This window comes from Tursiops truncatus, chromosome 7 (assembly GCF_011762595.2).
Source record: "Tursiops truncatus isolate mTurTru1 chromosome 7, mTurTru1.mat.Y, whole genome shotgun sequence".
Lineage (NCBI taxonomy): Eukaryota > Metazoa > Chordata > Mammalia > Artiodactyla > Delphinidae > Tursiops > Tursiops truncatus.
The window spans coordinates 42,819,314-42,841,728 of NC_047040.1; the positions used below are offsets into that span (position 1 = coordinate 42,819,314).

Below are 22,415 nucleotides of genomic sequence, written 5' to 3' on the forward strand. Positions count from 1 at the left end.
GATTAATATTTTTGTCGAGCATGCGTTAAAGGTGTTTCTATTATTAACATGTTGCAGAAGACCAATCGAAACCCAAACTTTAACATTCCCATCATGCCCCCATAGCGCATAAAAACACCTTCAGAAAACTGCCAGGATATATTAGGGGGGGTAAAAAACAAACAAAACACCCCCCCAAAACTAAACATGCATGTTACTCGAGAGTTTAAAAAAAAGAGCAACTATGCTAGTACCTCATTAGTAAGCAATTAATTAGTCTTTTTTGCCTACGCATGCTTAAGCTTCCTAACGTGCTCTCTTGGCACGAACATCTCCAGGGTTATTAAATGTGGCTACTAGGACATGCGCCAGTGTGAGCCACTGTTAACCATGGGTCTTCACCCCCTGAGATGCTAGAGATATGGATTGATTATTGCGGATTCCAGGATGGGAGTGATGGGATGTGCATTTCAAGTACCTTAGATCCAAGCCAGTAAGCCCAAATAACTGCAATAGCATGTTTATTCCTAGCCTCCGCCTTCAGCCGGCTCAGTTCCCTTCGCGCCTGTGATGCATTTGAAAAGGAGTTACAGAAAAGTTTAAGGCAAGAAAGGTTACTGCTGATTCCCAATGGAGAAAGAGGAAGAGAGACACCGGTCACCATCAAACAGTAAACACAGAAGCGTGTGCCACCACCCCACACCGAAACGTTGGAAAGAGCAAGAGGCAAACACGTGCTCAGGAGCTTAAGCCAGTGAATCCCGAATGGGAGGGTCCGTTGCTCCACACATCACTCCTGACCCGCTGCCTTCCTGGGCGTCTCTGGCCTACCTGGGTACCATGCCAATATGCTGCAATGGTGGTGGCTGCTTCCTCACAGCGCTTCTGATGCTTCAGTTCCCTCAGGATTTTTCGGGCCTAAAGCACAGAATGACCCAGAAAGATAGAAAATTAACACCAAAAAACTATATCCATAGTGACTTGAAAAAAAACTACCTGAAGAGATAATCATAATCCCCCTTCTCAAGGGAAAAATCAGTAGCTTAAAGAAAGGAAAAGGGAAGGTTGCTTTATTAGCCCAAAATGGACCATGAGAAGGTGGTAAATGAAGACATTATCAAGCGTGACAGTGTAGCCCCACTCAGATAGACAGCAGCCTCCCACGCCCTGACACGTGACAGGAAAAATCTGACCACAGCAATACAAACTGGACACGGCAGATGGAAGGAACAGTTCTCAGAAGGTGCTCAGTGGATCTCCAATGATCCACCAAAATCCACTTGATCACTTTTATCATTATTGTCTGGAAGGAACTGTAGCTGTACTTTTTTTTCAAAAGAGATGGCTAAAAACTTGCTATAAAATAAAATTATCTCACTGGTTCAGTACTACTGGCTTCTTTCCAGCAGTTGCTTGAAAATGATTTAGTGGGGGCCAGGAGGACAGCCGGTTTGGAGGCGAACCCTGAGTTCTGCCTCTGAAGTCTCTAGACTGGGCGCCTGGACCCAGGACTCAGTAGTAGGTCAAAGAAAAACCTGTGTGCAGCAATCTCACTTACTCTGAGCACACCAGACTTGTATTTGGCAATTGCTGTGGGACAACCACTAAGCACCTGGGCTGCCCACAGGCCTAGACAAAGGGCAATGGAAACGGCAGGACTCCTGAACCAAGATCTGGCTTGTGGGCTATAGTGTGCTGACTCTGAATCACACTTTGGCAGGAAGGACCCAGAACCAGGTGGTGGGTGCACAAGGACAGCCAGCGCTTAGGATCTTTCAATCATGATGGGGCAGCCTGCAAGATGGTCACAGGGAAGGTATGGAAGGCACTGTGCTGGGGTGCTGACGTATGGCAGGGCTCACAGGTATGGAGGCAACAGTGTGAGACAGCCTTTTGCGCTACAGCTTCCTCGCAAACAGGGGGCAAGAGGATATTGAAATCATGTACGGTATTATTTCAAGGACTTCCTGCTCAGAGAACAAAGCTCTTGAAAAGAAAGCAGGAAGCAGCCAAGACATGTTGTAGGGCCGGAGCTTGGCCCATAATATTTATTTTTTCCATCTGACTGTTTACAGGGTAGGCAGGAGATGAGGAACCCTCCCCTGCAGGGTGAGCCCAGAGACATCATCCTTTGTAAAGAACATGAAAACCTCACATAAATAAGGATCACTTCTTTTAAACTCACCTTCCAACCCCGGATGTAAGACTGAATTACCAAGGTAGAGCTCTTTATCTGTTGATACCTCTTTTGTTGCTGTAGGATGAAAGGGGAAGATATCAGCAATTCTATTTACATATCCATAACATGTACACTGAGAAAGAGAATTTGCTCACTTAGTGCAAGGAACTCTCGATCACCCATATTCTTTCTGGGAACCAATAAGTACCGAAATCAAAATATCCAACAATCCAAAATTATTATGATTAATCCAAAGTTTGCTTCAAGGATGGTAAATATAATTAATTTCGAAGTGACTCAGGACCCACCATTATTAACATCTGTTCTTTGTGTCATGCTGTTATAATACAACGTCGAGCACATAGCAGACACCCAGTGAACACACATGAATGAATACACGCTGAGTTCTGCATCTGCTCCTAAGCCTTCTCTCTTCTTGGTGCCATTTCTCAGCGTGCTACTCACTGGGTCAGCCTCTAACGTCCCCAGTTCCTTCTAGGTTTGCTGCTTTTACTGCCTCAAGCTGGGAAACCAGCTAACAAATTTAAGTCAACTCCTATCCATCGACTAAACTTTATTTATTGAGCTCCTACTCGCCATAGAGCAGAACCCGTGAGGATGTTCAACTGCAGCAGAGGTTATTTCCAGGTGGGGAAGGTTAAGGAAGACCCAGGGAGATCTTCCCAAGAGCCGGCTCGCAAGCGCGATGCCCAGAGGCCCTTACTTCCAGGGCCAATGCCTTGGAGAGTGGAGGCTGCTAGAACACTATCCCTAGATAAGTGAGCGCTTACTGTATTTAGCGGGGAATATTCACTACAACGTGGGCATCTGTGATGAAATTTCACAGCTTTTCAAACAAAATACTGAAGCCAGGCTGTGACTCAGACCCTGGAAATGGCAGACTGCCCAGCTCCCTTTCTCTGAGGGGGAACAGATGCTCCCAAGACTCTAGGCTATGTTCTGGAAGCTCAGAGAAAATGAGCAGCAGAACAAAAAAGGGTGCCAGAGAGAAAGGTAAAGAGAACCCTGGGACCCTGTACAAGTCACCACCTTCTCTGGACCTCAGTCTCTTCATCAGTCAACTGAGGAGCTGGAAAATCTCTAAGATTCCACACGGAGTGATAGTCTACGGCTGTAGGGTCTAAACTGTACCTACAATATCCGACCATCACTTCTGACATTCATTTGGTACCTCAATGTCTTCTTTTAAAATTCCTACATGGCTTGAAAATAACTGTCTTTAAAATTCACCTCAAGGAGCCATGAAATATCACAGAATATGGATTTTAAGATAAGTAATAACTGAAAATGGTCATTCAGAAAATCTTTGAGTTATTTGGTCAAGGGAAAATCACTGGCTTGGATAACTGTAGTTAACTGGTGGAGGTATTTACAAGCATACCTTGTTTTATTGTACTTTGCAGATATTGCGGGTTTTTTTTTTTTTTTTTTACAAATTGAAGGTTTGTGGCAACCCTGCGTTGTCAAATGGTGGTTAGCATTTTTTAGCAACGAAATATTTTTTAATTAAGGTATGTACTTGTTTTAAAAGATATAATGCTACTGCACACCTAATGGATTACAGTATAGCCTAAACATGACTTTCATGTGCACTGGGAAACCAAAAGATTTGTGTGACTCGCTTTATTGCAATGTTTGCTTTATTGGAGAGGTCTAGGACCAAACCCACAAAGTCTCTGAGATGTGCCTGTAGTTCAAATTCTAAAACAGAAATAACACTAGAGCAAAATCAATACTTCCTCTAAAGTTTGGGCTATTATTTATCATTCTAACTCTCAGAATCACAAATTAATGATACATATGGTGGCTTTTTAAAAATCTCGAGATACAAAAGCTCCTTATTGGGAGGGAGGGTGGAAACAACACTTGCTATTTTTGGTTCCTTGCCTTTACTCCTCATCCTTCTGATGGAATAGCCCCTTCCAGAAGGTCTTCCTTGACCACCCTATCTAATCTCCAGTCTCCCCATTACTCTTTATCTCAGTTCTCTAGTTCCTTCCTAGCACTTACTCTACAATCTGTCATTGTTCTATTTATTTGCTTAAACGCATATTGTCCCTCACTAGCCATGAACTGTATGAGGTCAGGAATCAGGTTGTTTGGTTCACCTTGCTATCCCCGAACCTGGCAGAATAAGGGTTTCAAAACTATTGGTAGAATTCAATACAGATGAATTCAGGATGCTTCAAAACTTGGTTTTTCTTAATGACCTCAAAATAAGAAATAATAAAAGGGGTTCCTTGAGGACTGCCTATTTGTGGGTCCTCCCTTTCTTAGGCAAACAGAAAACAGAGCATTATGAATCTGCCGAAGGGCCAAGTACCACTGCTATGTGCAGCCAGGTTGGTGACAACAGTCTTCTGGGCCTTTGCAGGATACATGTTAATGAACCCATCGTTAACGTGGCTGGCTAGGGTCATACTTTAACACTTGTACTGTTGGTTACACTCTTCTAACGTGAGGAAGCAATTTTAAAGATATTCTTTTAAAGATCATGTAATTTTTCCTTACTTTTCATTTAAGTAACTCATTAATTTCTAAAACTTGGAAATTATACACTAAAATGTATTACGTGAGAACAGGTCAGCATAAATTATGTCCTGATTATACACACCCTTAAAGCAAAACTTCTCTACAGCTGAAAAAGAGGAAGAACACCCTAAAGGAGATTTGACTGCAATTTTAATTCATTTTCCAACTCACTCTCTAGTGAAAAAGCAGAGAATGAAAATGTGTTTGGAAGCAGTGCTCTTATCATTAAAATTCATTTTGTGAGAACGCAATGCCAAGTTCAAGTTAGCCTAGAGGTAAACCTTCAGGTTCCCCTCAAACCTGTTATGCCTCCAGTGAAACATCTATAATTGAGTGAGAAAGAAAATTCCCCAAAGAAATTCCATATCAATTTAATAAACATACTTTATTTTGGAGTCTTTTCCCAAAGGGCCAGATATCTGAGGATTAAAGGAGATCCAAACCTTTAACCCAAACCCAGAATTCTACTAAAATGTGGCATTAGCTTTCTGGAATTAAAGCCATTTTCAGTCTTCCTACAATAAATGGAAAACAGCCAATTATTTGGGAAAATTGACCCTACTATACTCAAAGGGTTAAATGACATTATCTCTTCCAAGCTGATAACCAAATTCAAGGTGTAGATCTCCCACTACATGTATCTCCATCAGTGGAAGACAGCAGGATAAACTAGAGCTTTGACGTTGTCCTGGATTCAAACCCCATCTCTGCCTCATAGGAGCTGTCTTAACAGCTCAATGACTTAGTTTTCTCATCTTTAAAAAAGGGACCAGAAAAGCACCCATTTCACGAGGTCATTCGGAGGATGAAGTATGTAAAAAAAAAAAATACCTACACAGTTAAGTACGTAACAAATATTTGCAAAAAAAAGCATCGTGATTACAGCTCAAAAAAATGTCAGGGGTTCTCACCGCGTATCTCCTGTACCAGGCAGCGATCACGATTTGGCTTTTTCTCATCAGCAGGAAGTGTGTGCGACATTTCCACCCCCGATAAATCTTCTGAATGAGAGTGGCCAGGTCCTCAAGACACTGCTTCCTCAGGTCTTCTAATTTGAATAACTAATAAATAATAGATGGATTTATCAAAAATCCACAAAAACTCGTGGCACATGTGAACATCATTCTCAGGAAATAAAATGTCACAATGTTGGAGTGAACCACATTGAGGAAAAAAAAATAACTTATTTACAGATATTATGAATAGTAGTCCAGAAGAAAACTATTGGGATGAGTTCACGCAAGATACACAATTTAGAGTACAGTGTTTTAGAATTTATGACGAATCATGTAAGGGCTGAACTGAGCTCTAGATGTACCTTCACACTATCTGTGAGGATGAAATTACTGGAAGGGAGGTGACAGCAAGGTCTCTCTCAGACGATTTGAACACTTTCCTAATTCTCCAAATTTCCAATAAACTGCTATGTAAATTATACTTCATGCTAGTCTATTCAGTTATAAAAAGGCTCCAATGGAGTTCTTCACTAAGTAGAATTTTAAGTGTTCTTTTTAACTTAAAAAAAAATTTAATTTGGGTGCCTTCGTGTACCTCTGAATAGCAGTGTTGTCTTTCCTAAAATTACTGTATAATTCAGATATTACAAATACAGACTGAAGTAACCTCCAATTTTTACGAGTTAGGGAGGTTTTATTGTAACACCAGTTTCTTTATGATTTCTTAAATGCTGTACAATCTATCAGCTCAAAAGTTTTGGTGTTTCATAAAAAATACAAATGTTCTTCCATTATCCCTTATTAAGCCACCCCTTTGGATATTTGCAGAAAAACACAAAAATGTGACATTCTTGGTAGCATCTTGGGTAACATTATAAAGTTAAACATCCTTTAAGAATTTGCCCATATGATTATAACAAAAATTCAGAGCGTAACGTTTCGATTACATACTGTTCTTGGGTTTCGAATGAATATCTTTGATCTACCAAAGGAGTACTCTTCCACAGGAATCTCCAATTCATTAAACAAAACCTCCACACCAGCTCTATAAAAATAAATAGAAAAAACAAATTTTTTGAGTTACAAAAATAGGCTATCTTATCTTAAAACATGATATTAGGTTCTCAGCAGTATAAAAAAATACCTTCATTTCCAAGTATAAATGATCTTTCAGTAAGCATCCTTCCATCAAAGAATTTCCAGAGTGAATTCCACAAATTTAACCAAATCTAGTAAATGCTCAAAAAGCATTCTGGTTTTAGAACTACGTATTCTAAGAAAATATGATATTAAAGACAATTTCTTGATTTCATTAGCAGAGGTGATCAAATATACTTGTAACAATGGACCAACCAGGGCCAGAAGGGTATGCAAGAAACTCACATCTATTTTGAACCCACTCAGTTACTTCTTGCAAACATTTTAAACACTGCTCCTGCTACTCAGATTGTGGGCAGGTCCCAAGAGTGCTAAGTGCCAGGCCAATGGGATGCAAAAGAACACAGGGTGGGAGCAAGGCCTGGACTTGACTCTGACCTCTCCATCCTGGACCGTGGATTTAATGTCAGACTTTAGTACTAAACTTCATCCCACCAACCTGTGGACTGGATGCCAGGCTGGGAGTGAATCCTTGTTCTGTGTATTATAGTAGATGCTGACCATAATACCCTGGAAATTAGCAGTGGGAAATGAAATAGTACCCAGACCCTACATTATTTGGGTACTGAATTATGCATCAGGGACCACACCATATGTCTGGAGTTTATCTTCTTGTAATACACGGTGCAGTGTCTAATCCTACTGATTTTCCTGTGAAAGGCCAGGTCCAGTGACAATGTGGAGTCAACACCAGTATAGTGAAAGAAAAATCCCCATAAAACAGGCACGTCTGCCCTGCTGTAGTAGCTGGGAGAGCTTCTGTGGCCTGCAGAAAAGGGGCAACTTCTGGGACTGGTGAGAGCAGAAGGAAGGTCACTGCACAGACAAGGCCTGGTTTCTCTTCTGCAGCAGCCCCCCTGCCAGCACACAAGTTCTCTCTGCATGTAGAGCTCACAGGGGCTGCTCCATGGGATGAGTCTGCAGTGGTCCAGCACTCTGTCTGTGACTGGATGGATGAGTGCAATTTAGGGCAGATGAGCTGAACGCCACATGGCCCCAAGTTCTGCCATATTCTCCAATCCAGCTTTGCTCACAATAACACTGACACTGTGAACCCTATCTGCTCCTGTATCTATTTCTCGGTTGGTACAGACTTGGTCAAAGAGTGGGACCCCCACCCTTCATTCACTCTCTCTGGGGTTAATTCCCCAGAAAAAGAAAAACCCCGAAGAGCTGAGAGCAGTGATCCAAGATGCCTGTAGCTCTACCCTTGTAGGAGTCTACACAAATATACCCATCAATTACAAATTCTCCTCCTGCTAACTTGCCACGACATAGTTTAGAAGTTTTATTGACATACAAGTTCCAAATGTGGATTTGATAAGCCGTGTTTAAACCTTAAAGAAAACCAAGACTTCTATAATTAATAAGAATTAGCACAAAGTGGTATCCTGCTGGAAGATGGTCCAAAACAGAGGTTACAGCCAACTTTTCATAGAATTCTGTTTTGCCTAAACAGCACGTGAAGAAAACAACATGGTATCTGTATGCTTTAAAACTTCATAATTAAATATGATCAATGAATGTCTTACCTTGCTGGTCCTTTCCAATGAGGCCATGTTTGTTTACAAAGCATTTTGTATCTTTCTAAGCAAGGTTCATAGGCCTGCCTGAAGGCGTAGCCTGCTCTCCTCACGCGGACATTCTCCAAAAGACCCAGATACCTGACCTGATGACATACTAGACCCTCGTTGAAGATGTGTGCTGCCTTTTTATCATTCGGTTTGATACACCTAAAAGATGACACAAATTTTAGGTTTTAAACTCCTTCTCTTACGGATTTATCTGTCCATGTTTTACAAAGCATCATATATAATTATTTCAAGGTGAGATAATTATTTATTATTCTTGGAAAACCTAGTCATTTCTTTTGAAATTATTTCAAATCGTTTTACAAAAACCTGAAGATAACTACACTGCAGATACAGCAATAAAAAAGAATAATGCGTACAATAACATGGGTAAATATCACTGACATTCTGTTTAATGAAAGAAGTCTGATGTAAAAGAGTACATATTTTGATTACATTTATATGAAGTTCTAGAAAAACTAATTCCTAGTGAGAACTCAGTGTTGCTTTACCTCTGGGGAGAGGTAGGGGTGGAGATCGACAGGGAAAGGGCACAAGGGAACCTTCTGGGTTGATAGACTTGTTTTATATCTTGGCTTGGATGAGGCTATACAGGTGTATACATAGGTAAAAATTCAACAACCTGTACAATTAAGATTTATATACTCTATTGTATTGTACATACATTACATACCTCAATGAAAAGGTTAAAAACACTGCTGTCTCGCTAAATCCCTATTACCTCCCTCCTTTTCAATAGGGCACTTTGCTGCCCAAGGAAAGACTACATTTCCCAGCTTCCTTTGCAAGTAGGTGTGGCTATGTGACCAAAATTCTAGCCAGAGCATAAGTAATGTTTGCTACTTCCAGTGTGTCCTTAGAAGGAAGGGACTTGTTCTCCCTTTGCTCTTCTGCTAAATGCTGGCAGGAATGTTGACGAGGTGGAGAGCTATCTTTGACTATATAGATAAGAGGAAATACCCTGGCAACTGCAGAGCCACAACATAGAAGGCGTTGCTCTATTAGCACTGGAGTCTATACACTTAGAAGTACACAAGAAATAACTGTCAATCTTGTTTAAGCCTCTATTATTTCCAGATCTTGTTGGAGCAATCTCTATATCCTAATTAATATATTGTTAAACATTTACAGTTATGCCTGCCTCACTTCAACTGTCAAATTCCACACATACATGTAATATATGGACAACTAAATCTTACCTAGTTTGACCTTGGTGTTTTTATGGTTTTTCTTTTACATTTAGAAAAGTAATGTCTACTTCTTGGCTTAAGGACAAACAGATCAATGGAACAAACTAGTGAGTTTGGATCTAGACTCCTACACATACATTCAATTGATTTTCGATAAAGGCATCAGGGCAAATGAATGAAAATGGAGATTTTTTTTCTTTTCAATATGTAGTGCCAAAACAACAGGACAACTATATGGAAAAAATAGACCTTAAAATAAATCTGAAACTGTAAAGACTCTAAAAATATATATATAATAATATATTCACAACTTTGGAGTTTATTAATTAAGACTTCTTAGAGATACATTAAAACCACTGAAAGGGAAGGGGAATAAAGGAACTTTCTGGGGTGATGGGAATGTTCCATGTTTTGACCTGAGTGGTGGTTACCAAAGTGTATACAATGGCGAAAAAACAATGGAGCCATTCACCAAGGATCTGTACATATCACTCCATGCAAATTATACCTCAGTAAAACAGAATCTTAAGGTTAAAAAAAAAAAAGTTTACTCAAATGAGAATAACAAAAGCAACTGATCACACAAAGTTTCTTGGTTAATTTTTTTTGAAACTAGGATCCTTAACCTAATATATGTTCTAACCTGTTTGCAATCAAACCAGGGGATTTTACCTATTTACATTTGTTATGAATATAAATACTAGGTCAACAAGTTAAACACAAAAATGTTCTTCACTCTAACTTCCTCATAACTGAATTTTCAAAGACAACTGTAGAAGGTACATGTGGGTGTGCACCTGCCACATGAAATCTGACCCATCAGATACACACCTTCTATTACCTAGTTCACCAAATATACACATCACAAACTCTAATCCTAGTTGGTCTTTACTGAATTTTGAGACCTAAGATGCCCTAGAAGCAAACGAAAAAAAAAAAAGAGAGAGAGACAGAGACCAGATGCTTTTTAAGGAGTTCTTTCTACTGTTTTGAAAAAATTATTTAGATTGTTTCAGAAATCATTAGTTTCTCTGGGCCTATAACTCTCACAGGGAAGAAAGAGGCACATACTTCCTCACACCAGACCTGCAACTGAAGCCCCAGGCGCTTCAATGCTCCAAGTCAATATAACAAGAATCCAAAATGAATCCACCAAAACAGTTTATGCAAAACGCTTACCAGAAAAAAATTTACATTTTGTTTCTTAACTTGTCATTAAAACAAAACCCCAAAAAACCCAAAGTTGAGAACTCCTATGTGCCAACAACCCAATTTCATTAAGTATCTATTCCCATCCCCCGCCACAATTTTTTTCTTTTCCCTTTTTAAAATTCCCTATTTTGAGGCCACTGGAGTATTTTTTAAGCAAACCCAAGACACCGTATTATTTGACCCCTAAGTACTTTAGTTATCCTCTCCTTGGGTTACGCTCAGATTTAAGCAAACAGGTAAATGATCTTCCTTGAGAGTGCCTTCATAATCGAATGGTCAAAGAATTTTATGTGCCAGAAATACCTAATGTAGTTTGGATTCTTGGTCTGTAGGTTTTTCATCAGAGTGGCCACCGATGCCTTGAACTGTGAGCCGGCTGTAGGAGGCCTTTTTAGGTTGATCTTGGCAGGGTTCCCTTCGGGGAACAAAGACTTGATGAGGGCATGGCCGGCCTTCCACATGGCTTGGGACAGGTCTCTATAGAGAAGGTCGTTGTTCTTATCCACAAATCCTTCCACTTGGTACAGCACCTATGAGCAGCAGCACATGGGACTCAGTGGCTGACACACTGCACGCTAGAACATCAAACAACTGTTAAAAATATCCCGAGACTATCTATACTGCAGCCTCTTCTTTCTCCATCAAAAAATCTCCAACAAGTTAGTCACACTCTAATACCAAATTAGCCTCCAAGTTTAAATTCCATCTGTCTAAATCACAGAAGAGTTCAAAATAAATTCTATTACCCTTCAGGATTTGCAAGAATAAACTCCAAAAATGTTATTATAACATTTTCAAAGGATTTTAGGGTTTTTTTGGTGTTCAAGCATATTTTTGAGGTTTTACTTGTATTTTTTAGTTTACATGTGCCAATTCTAGTGTGTTTAAAAGGAGACGGGGGAAATTGAGATAACACAGATATTTTCATAGACATCCTAAACCAGCAGAGAAACTGACCAGGAAAGTATCTCTTAATAACATGGGCTAGTGAAAAAAGATGAAGTACCAAGTTCCAGCATTTTGAAATTAAAGGAAAAGGTACTATATACTTCATTTTTACTAAAGCCATAATCAGATTTTTTCCCCTTTGAAGTTTGCAAGCTTATTTATAAGAAAGGAGGTATTAACTCCAATCAATAATCATTCAGGACCCCCAAAATCAATCTATTGTCCCAATTGTTTTTAATATTATCTTTATATAGTTGATGACATAAAATTAATTACCCCAAATACTAACCAAATTAATAAATGCTTAAAAAAAAAAGTAGATGTTTTCTCCAGTGTCGTTTCAAAATTCAATCTAAGAATTCATTATTTTGCTAAATGGTTGGTGCTTTTAAAACCTTACTGTAAGTCTTTTTTATTTTTTAACATCTTTATTGGAGTATAATTGCTTTACAATGGTGTTACTGTAAGTCTTTAGTGAATGCTAATTTTTTACTGGCAAATCTTTTATCAGTGTTGATAGATCTTTTTTATAGGCTAGCTTTCAGAGCTTGAAAATAATAAAATCGATTTTTAATATATACTTGAACTCTTTCATTAAAGCCACTGGCTTTCCTTTCAGCTCTCAGTAAGATTTTGCTCAACATGGTCCATATTCTATTCCCACTGAACATTTACTGACTCCATGCTTTCAGCAGCTCCATTTATCCTCTGGAGCTGGCGCTGGTCAGAACGCCATCTCTGAGGCTGAGAGGCTCGGGGTCCTCCAGGGGGGCCCGGGCTCCCGCACCTTGCCGGCGTAATGCTGGATCCTGAAGCAGCTGTGAGGCAGGGACGTGTCGTTGAGGAACCGGGAACACTTGCTCATCCTGCTCTCAAAGTGCTGGTGAGTGGCGCACACTTGGTTCAGCTTTTCCAAGAAGGTCTCGTCGGTGACCGTGCCTGGCCTCAGGCACTCCTCATCCAGCATGGCCAGGATTCCGTTTGTGTTCTGGGCGAAAGGAGATAAAAGGGTTTCCTTCCTTCCTCGCTGTATTAATAATTATTCCTAATTATGCCATTAAACACAATCGACTTAGTCACAAGAAAATTCCGTTCAGGCACAACAAAGAGCAGAGAATCAAAACAAGTAACAAAACGCCCCCCACAGAAATCAGCCCTCTTCCAGCGGGGTCCCAGGTGCTCTGGGGGGTGGGGAGGGAGGAAGTATCTGCATGAGTCTCCCCCCCCCCCCCCCCCCCCCCCCCCCGCAGCCCACGATGCCTCCCCGACGGCAGAACAGGACTTAGGTATCACCTCAGCCACGGGTTGATAACTGAAATTCATGTTGTTTAGCAAAAGGCAAGTCAGACCTCAAAGATTCATAAACAAATCTAAAAGTCAGAAACTAATGTGACAATACTGTCTCCTTATATAATGTGGTCATAAATCACAAAGCATAGTCTCTTAAGGCCATTATTTGACTCACAGCTTGAGAAGGAAATTGGTTTCAGATGTTTCCAAATTGTTCCTATGTTCAAAATAAAGTTTATTTTCTCGAGGAAAAAAAGTGGTGTGATTCGGGAGGCTGCTTTTAACGATCAATGCAATCAAGCTGTGTTTCAAGAATATCTGTTTAGAATAAAATTCTCCTTCCCTATAAAATTTCGAAATGGATGTTAAACATGGGTGAGAATTCGTTTGTTGGGTATTCAGACCCTGTGATCATATTTACCCCAAGAGCAGTCAGCCCAGCTAAAGAGAATCAAAAGTCAGGAATCTTCTACTTTGCTAAATAAAGGCTGTTGTTCCTTTGATTGCCCCTACAGGCCCACACATCTCCATTCCACAGAGAACAATCCACTGACCATGAGCCCCACCCGCTTCCGCCAGGGCAAAGTCCCCCTTGGCTCCTCTCCCCTTCTCCTTACAAGGCCATGACATCCTCTGACCAGCACTTATTCATTCCACACAAAATCTGGGGGAAGTGTGGATTCTCAGGAGTCAAGTGTGTTCATAACATCCCCGGAGTAAACATTATTGTTAGGCGATGCTGGAAGGAAACATTTCCTTTATGTATCCAGGCTCCTACGTGAACATGAGTTTCTTCAATCATATATGCAAGGGGATTTTTGGCTGAGATAATCTAGTTAAATTAAGTGTATTACCACTGTTTTTTTTTTTTCTCCCTTCTTAAAGGTAAATAATTAAGTGCAATGTTACCTTTATGAAGAAAAACGTGATAGTCACGACTTCTGAAAGTTAAAACCTCCCCAGCAAACTACTTTGGTCACAAAATTTACCAGAAAAAATTTTCAGGAAATCCACTGATTTTCTAAATTTTAGACTAGAGTTTTAAATTGCTTAGGTGGAATATTAGTGTTCACAATCCAACACTGTTTACATTTTTCAAAACAAAGTTTATTTTTTAATTGAAAAATAGTAATGCTTCAGAATATTTTTTTAAAAGTTCAATTTAATCAAAGAGGTGGCTTTCAAGAATATCTTGAATACTGAGGGATAAGATACTGGCTAATTAATAATATCCAAAACGTCTTGTTAAAGATGAAGAGAAAATGATTTGCTGGACATTTGGAGCCTGTGAGTCTATTGCTGAAGCAGAGCACTCACATACACTGAGAGCTAAAAAGACTGTAGAAAACAAAGTTTATGCATTGTTTCAAACTACTTTGTTATTAAGGCCAGGAAGATTTAGTAAGACTAAGCTTTTACACACAAATCAGTCTTCTTGCAATCAATTCGTTCATGATAAACTACATGATAAATATGATGTAAAAACAAAAAGCTTAGATTCAGAAAGGTTACTAAAAATTATGCAGTAATTTTTCACACGTTAAGCCTTTTCACGTACGTAATTTGTAACCTGAAAAATCCCACGGCCCTTGGCACCTGTCAAGTCACACACACACCATCTCTCACGTCCCTGAAGCAATCTATGGTCCATACCAGCCACTCCTGGGATCCTACTTAACTTGGCTCCTGAGATGGTCCCTTTACCCTCCTTTATTTTTACTTGAACAGCATGGAGTTTTGTTGTCGTTGTTACTTTTTAAGAAAATTTTTCCAGCTTTACTTAGATATAATTGACATAAAACACTGTGCAAGTTTAAGGTATACAACATGTTGATCTGATACACTACCATAGTGTTAGTTACCTCTATCACATCACGTAATTACCATTTCTTTTTTGTGGTGAGAACATTTAAGACCTACTTCTTAACCACTTTCAAGTATATAATATATAACACAGTATTGCTAACTATAATCTCCACACTGTACATTAAAGCCCAGAACTCACTCATCTTTCAAGTGGAAGTTTGTACCCTTTGGCCTACATCTCCTCATTTCCCCCAAACTTTAGCCCCTGGCAACCACTATTCATTTTATTCTGTTTCTGAGTTTGTTTTTTTTTAAGATTCTACATATAAGTGATATCATACAGTATTTGTCTTTCTCTGACATATTTCACTTAACATAATGCCCTCAAAGTCCATCTTTGTTGTCACAAATGGCAGGATTTCCTTCCTTCTCATGGCTGAACAATATTCCATTGTACATATACATCACATCTTCTTTATCCATTCATCTGTAGACGGACGCTTAGGTGGTTTCCCTATCTTGGTTATTGTGAACAAAGCTGCAGTGAACGTGGGAGTGAAGATATCTCTTTGAGATCCTGATCCTGTTTCTTTTGGATATATACCCAGGAGTGGGATTGTTGGGTCACATAACAGATCTAATTTTAATTTTTTATAGGAACCTCTATACTGTTTTCTTTTTTTTTTTCTATACCAATTTCTATAGCGATTGCACCAATTTACATTCCTACCATCAGTACACAAGGGTTACCATATCTCCCCACATCCTCACGAACAATTATCTTTTTGATAGTAAGCACTGAATACTATGTTAAGAGGTCGCTAGAATTTTAGAAATGAAATGGATATTTTGACTTGGCAAACACCTTCTTTTTTTTGAGTCTCCTCTGATCAGTGCTCATATTTCCACGAGCTGTGGATTGGACCTGGGTTCCCAGCACACAAGAAAGAATGGTGCACCTAAGGGCATGGCATCTGAGCGTCATGAATGGGCTCTGTGATACGGCAACAGGATTAGCATGGGGGAACCTGGCTAAGTATCAAAAAGTCCAGCTGTCTATGTATGTGTTCGAGAACCATGTGTGAGTTCTTAAGGTTGTGATAAAGTTTCCAGAACTCTGTATTTCTCTGAAGTGTCGAAATAGTAAAAATACAAAAGCTTGACAACACCGAAGGCAGTGAGATCGTTCGTAAGTAGTGAATTACACTACCAAGAACTTCTTTGGGAAACTGTACCTAATACTCACATTTTCTATTAGGTCACAAATGATAGCATTATTGAAGTACTCAATGTGAGTCCATTCTATGTCCTGAAAAAGAAAACAGAACAAAATCAAATCCCATATGATGATGCTACAACACTACCATCTCTAACATAAGACTTTGCCCATCTTACTATACTCCACTTCCTCTCTGAAAATTTCCTTTATAAAAATCAGTGCTGCAAATGTCATCTTCCGGTTCCCAAAACTTTCATAATGCAGCAGTCTAGCACTGACACGATCCGACTGAAACAACCGCCCTTGACCTGTGCTGAGGCTGTCTCCCCTTCCACCCTCCCATCTGTGGCAATTTCCCATGCACTTCGCTGGCCCCGGGTCATTTATTCAACAGGCCCTTGGGTCAATATTACTTTTTGTATATTTACAATGTTTACAAGGAAATAAGTCAGAACTTGATCCCCAGATTTTTCTATTCTTAATTTGTAATCACAAGGAAGAAATTAATTTTAGAGTCAACCCCATATTGTAGGGCCGTTAACTATTTCAAATGTAAAAACAGAACAGTGCTAAGATAAGTATTTTCAACATAAGGAAAGACATGAAAACCTATCCACTGGTTCTAACGCTAGCTACAAAGCCAAATCTGGGAGGCCAAGTGTAATCATTCTGTATCTGCTTACACTCTCCGTAAGTGTAAACATTTATTTTTCTTCTAAGGGGAAGAAAGTTAATTCATACGGCAAGCTAAGGATCTTCCTATATACTCTTAGAAGTGTTTTAGACAATCTGTACAAACTGTTTTAAGTTACAGATCAAAGTTTGCGCATTCTCTTTATGATGATAAGACAGGAAGAGAATGAATCTGGCTTTTAGGATGTTTACGTTACAAAAGGTGCCATTCAAGTATAAAATGTTTCTAAAGCATGATAATCATTTCAAATGAAAGATGAAACATTCATGATTTAGTTTTTGAGTAGATGAGTTATTTTACTAAGTCACTGGGAATAATAATCACTTTAGAAAAATCTATACTGAGAAGCCAAAAAAAGAGGATTCTGTGTCCTTAATGACTTAAAATGACACTATAGAAAATGAAGAGAAGGAAGTAATATTACTAAAATATTAAAGCAAATAAATGAAAGGGAAACAAAAATATAATATGATATATACAAAAAAATTTCTCCTTTTTGTCTGATATAAATAAATTTATACTTAGAAAAACACTGGCTATTTAAAAACTGAAAGGGTGAAAACCAAGTATGTGTTTTACAATTAAGGATGAAAGGACTCTGTAAATATTACTTCTGATTATTTTCCAACGACATTCAGTGAGATAATCCATCCACAGCACTAGTATAATACCTGGCATATAGTAAGCACTCAACAAATGTTACCTGTTTTTATTATAAAATTTTTAAAAATCAATGCTTTTTCAAGATTGAACAAAATATTAAAATATTGTTAAATACTGAAATAGTAAAGTATTTTCAAATTTATATACGGTGATAATTGACTTCTTTGGTATACAGTTCTCTTAGGTTTTGTCAGATGCGTAGCATCAGGTAACCACCACCACAGCCAGCCTCCAAAATTCCCTTGTGCTCCCCCTTGGCAGTCACACTCCTATCCTCTGGCCACTACTGACTATTAGACACTTTGACTCTATAGCTTTGACTTTTGTAGAATGACATATAAATTAACCCATACGTATGTAGCCTTTTGAGTCTGGCTTCTTTCATTTAGCAAAATGCATCTGAGATTCCTTCATGCTATTGTGTGTATCAGCTGTTTGTTCCTTCTTATTGCTGAGTACTAGAACCTTGTACGGATGCACCGCTGTTTTTTTGTCCATTCATCTCAGACTAGTTTTTTAACAGGGTATTATTTTACTTCACTCTACTTGAATCCAGTGAGACTCAAGTTGGTCAGCTGATGTTCACTGAGCACCTACTATGTGCTGAGCACTGTCCTGGGCACTAGCAGCAAAGAAAATCCCAGTTAGCTTAGATGTCATACCAAACAAATTTTTAAAAGGTACAATATGGCTAAACTTTGAAAAATCTGATTTTAGGGTCATGTTTGTACAGTCTTCTGAATCCAGAATTTGTATTATGAGTAAAGGAATACGTAAAATTTTTTCAATATTACCTCCCGTATATATTCCTCCTGCTCTTCTTTAAGAGTCAGCTCAATGAAGATTTGTTGCAGCTTTTCATTACAATAATTAATAATGAACTGCTCAAAGCTGTTGTCCTATATGGAGAAAAATGAAGACAGCCTTATAAAGCAAGCCACTGGCACTCCCATGACAATGCCACTCTAACATCTCACTCCACAAGAAACGCCACACACGGTCTTGCAGACTTAACTGCGGCCCAGCACACAGCCAGAGGCTGGCACATCACAGGCACCCAAGAAACGATTCATGAGTCAAGTGAATGAATGAAGGATATACAAGTTACACACTATTTGGAGAATAAAGAATTTTAGTTGACAAATAAGCAGCCCACAAACATGGTAAAAAAATGAGAAAGAAATACATTTCCCCCTAGAGGATCAGCAAAGAAACAGTGAGATTCATCATCTCTGTCACCCAAGTTCTCAATCTTCCATTCTCAACTCTGGAGCTCAGCTCTTTCTGACCTGACCTCTTACTCCCCTACCCAGGGTCAGATCCCTCATTCTGACACTTACATACCAGCACTTTTGAAAAATCATGCTATGTGTATACATGCGTGTACATGTGCATTCACATGTATTCATTAGTGTCATATTTATCTGTCTCTCTAGATCGTACATTTCTTAAGGGCAAGGGTTGACCATACATCTCTTGTTCACCAATGGAAGCCCATGTCTGCAGCACCTTGCACCTAGCAAGCACTCAGCATGTATGGGCTGACTACACGAATGAAGTGACCACAAAATACAGACTCAAGGGAATCAGCACATCAAAATCATCTCCTAGCTAGAAACTCTCTCCTCTCAGAAGGGTCACACATTTATCACTCTTATGATTCTCAGCAGTGTCTTCTTCATATCAGAGTTATTGCCTGTGAAGATTCATGCCTACATCATTTCTGAACAATCTGCAGGGTTTAACGTACTGCTGTACATATTGAGGGCACAAATGCAGGTCTGTTGGATGAATATACTTCACCAAGAACCACACCATCCAAAAAGAGGTAGATCTAGCAATAAAACTTGTTATTTTCACCTCTATCCCCCTCTCTGCAGAGAGAGGCGATGGTGGCAGTGGGAGTGAGAGATGGTGACCCCACCACTGATAAACCAGACTCTTTTCCCAATGAGGTGGCCAGTCCTGGCATAACTGGCTATGAGGGTTCACCTGTAACGGCAGAAGCTCGCCACTCCCTGTGAATACAGAGCAGCTGCCTTCAAATCTTTCCATAAATGATGAAATCAAAAGTCAAAGACGTTTTTGAAAGTTGATCTTCAAAATCAAGTTTGGTGCAACCAGGACAAATTGTAAAAGGATACCTAGGACGCAGCATCTCACCACTCGCCTTCCTGGAAGGTGGCTGAGGACTTCTAATCACTAGTGAACTAATTAATCCGGGGAAATTTTAAACTCAAAACCATAAGTGACACATAAAATACATTATCACTGACTAATCTTTTAATGTTAAACGTAGTCGAAGATAAAAGTTTCTTTCTTTGTTTTAAATCCTGAAGGTTCTTACTTAAAAGGCACACATTTATCACCAAAACGTTCAACAAATATAGTCCTGGACACAAAGGTCATTCCCCAGTCCCCATTTTCATGTTACATTTTAAAAACCATGTGTTCCAATCCTCAGAGCTTAACAATTTTGACCAGAGGCTGAAGTCAGTCTGATATAGATGCCTTATAATCAGTATAAGGCCATTTCTTTATGAGGAAGTCTGGCTTTCTCAGTTTGGTAAAATATATCCCTATATAGTGCTACTACCCCAAATTACAACTTATAAATAAAATTAAAATTTTAGTGACTTATAGGAGATCTTTGGTTTTTTTTAGAAAACAAATTCATGCAGTAAATCCTTTCTGCTATTTAATAGGGCTGTGCCTACAGAGCTATTTAGACAAAATTATGCTAAATTTTCAAATGGCAACTAATGAGGAGAAGGGAGGGGAGAACAACTGGTGTCTCTGACACAGCCTATGGCTGTGAATAGCTGGAGGTACGCTTCCAGAATGGGACTATGAAATACACACAAGCAGATTAGAAACCAGAGGCAAAGCTTCACAATTACAACACAACCTAAGGAGTAAGTCTGAGCTAAAGTAAATTTCCCCTCAATTTTTATAAGTTCTTGTATGAATTCTATATTTCATATCCACACACAGTTAATCAATGGTCATTTACTGCAAACTTCACACAGTTGGAGAAGCTATTAACACAGGAGCATGCAACAGACCGGCACTGCAAACAGTTCATACTTACTGCATTCTGGTGCACAAAGGGACAGATTACACAAAATGCAGTCAGTTCTCAATTTGCAATAAACTTCTAAAAGTAAACACTCATTGACAGTTATTCATCGGTGCAAATGACAGATTTTATCATCCAGGCTGTATTTCTTTTTTTTTCTTTATTTTTTTGGCTGTGCCCCACAGCTTGTGGGATCTTAGTTCCTCGACCAGAGATTGAACCCAGACCCTCGGCAGTGAAAGTGTGGAGTCCTAACCGCTGGACCACCAGGGAGTTCCCCAGGCTATATTTCTGACTTGCACAAAACTTTAGATCGAGACATGTGTCCCATCATCTCAAAAGACAGGAACACGATACCTACATGCGGTATCTGAATTGGGGTTCTGCTAGGTGAGAGCTATTCAGGATAAAAAACAGTCTGACTGAAATAATATACCATATAACTCGCTGGAAGTCCTAAGGCTTCAGAATCTAATACTTCTAATGCTAAATTATCAGGAAAATAAAATGTGTCTGACACATCCACCCAACGACTCAGGGACAAAGGCAGTTGGCAGGTCACCGAAAGAGTGAAGAGATTCAGCAAGATCCAGGGCATCCCCCTTTCTCACCACAGCGACCCACGCCTGTGCTGCATGGGCTGTATCCCCCCTTCAAACACAAACAAGAGGGAAATGAGAGTGTCCTGAAGACAGCCTAAGAACAAAAACTTGACTCTCTGACCTGATCCTGTTGCTTAAAGAGCAAAAACCAAAATCAATAGCACAATCATTAAGGTCCAAACCAGCTGACTTCCCCACAGAAATACCTCAGCCTCTACTGCAAACCTACCTCACAGCCCCCAAACATGTCATGAATCGTCAGAGCGATTCATTATTGCTGAAAATGAAGGCAATCACATTTCCTCTGATTCACGTTTAAGTTGTTGATAGTGTCCAAATGTTTGGGAAATGAGACTTCACAAATCGTTAAAAATAAATTGCAAAAATTTATAATTTGCAGAAAATTAAGGAAATGTCTGGTGACAGTTCATAAACTGCAACCTGCACAGGTCCAATTTCTTCATTTATACAGGCATTAAATATCACCCGGTTTTCCCACTCCCCTTTATAAAATAGCTAAACTGGGTCTAGGAACCATCACTTGAATATGAAGGCACCAAAGCAACTTGATATTTGGGTGCTTTTTTGGTTTGTCAAGAACTCTGTGTGGGTGGCTAGCGATCCCCGAGCCGGGCTCGCTCTTGCACACGGCAGTCCCATGAATCAAAGTCTCCAAAGGAGGGCTTCCCTGGTGGCGCGGTGGTTGAGAGTCTGCCTGCCAATGCAGGGGACACGGGTTCATGCCCCGGTCCGGGAAGATCCCACATGCCGCAGAGCGGCTGGGCCCGTAAGCCATGGCTGCTGAGCCTGCGCGTCCGGAGCCTGTGCTCCGCAACGGGACAGGTCCGCGTACCGCAACAAAAAAAAAAAAAAAAAAAAAAGTCTCCAAAGGAGGAAGTAGGCAGGAGCTGAGTGCTCCCATGAATGACTCGCCTCCTCTCCCTCCAGTCTGCTACCCATGCTCCATGCATGGAATTTTTCTCCATTGTCTAAAGCACATTTATCCCTCAAGACTGAGGGATAAACTCATACTCCCAATAAAGTTCATAACTAGTTTATACCCATAAGTGCCAACCATGAGCTTTCCACTTGGAGTGATTTTGAAAGAGGGATCAAAAGTACTGGCCTGTTACCATATTCGTATATTCTCAGCAAAGAAGGCTAATGACATCTTACGCTCTTTAAGAGAGATATTTAAACCTTACACTCTTTAAAAATAATGTATATTGAAAGGAAGATGTAAAATAAAGGAGGCAGCTCCATCACCACCATCATTAGGATGGTGGATGGGAAGG

The 22,415-nt window shown here is 39.6% G+C and overlaps 1 protein-coding gene across 4 annotated transcripts in view; it reads right to left on the reverse strand.

Moving 5' to 3' along the window:
• Positions 1 to 22,415, reverse strand: part of MYO1B (myosin IB) — a 183,663-nt gene that overhangs the window by 21,356 nt on the left and 139,892 nt on the right. For 2 of the 4 annotated variants that reach the window (XM_019931482.3, XM_019931484.3), the window contains 10 exons: positions 18,234 to 18,338; positions 16,110 to 16,172; positions 12,555 to 12,755; positions 11,123 to 11,349; positions 8,358 to 8,558; positions 6,619 to 6,712; positions 5,623 to 5,772; positions 2,165 to 2,233; positions 811 to 897; positions 458 to 544 (listed from right to left, as the gene is read on the reverse strand). In XM_019931482.3, the coding sequence (XP_019787041.2) occupies positions 458 to 544; positions 811 to 897; positions 2,165 to 2,233; positions 5,623 to 5,772; positions 6,619 to 6,712; positions 8,358 to 8,558; positions 11,123 to 11,349; positions 12,555 to 12,755; positions 16,110 to 16,172; positions 18,234 to 18,338 (1,284 nt within the window). The remainder of the gene's footprint in view (positions 1 to 457; positions 545 to 810; positions 898 to 2,164; positions 2,234 to 5,622; positions 5,773 to 6,618; positions 6,713 to 8,357; positions 8,559 to 11,122; positions 11,350 to 12,554; positions 12,756 to 16,109; positions 16,173 to 18,233; positions 18,339 to 22,415) is intronic. The other 2 variants (XM_019931483.3, XM_019931486.3) reach the window with 1 other exon arrangement.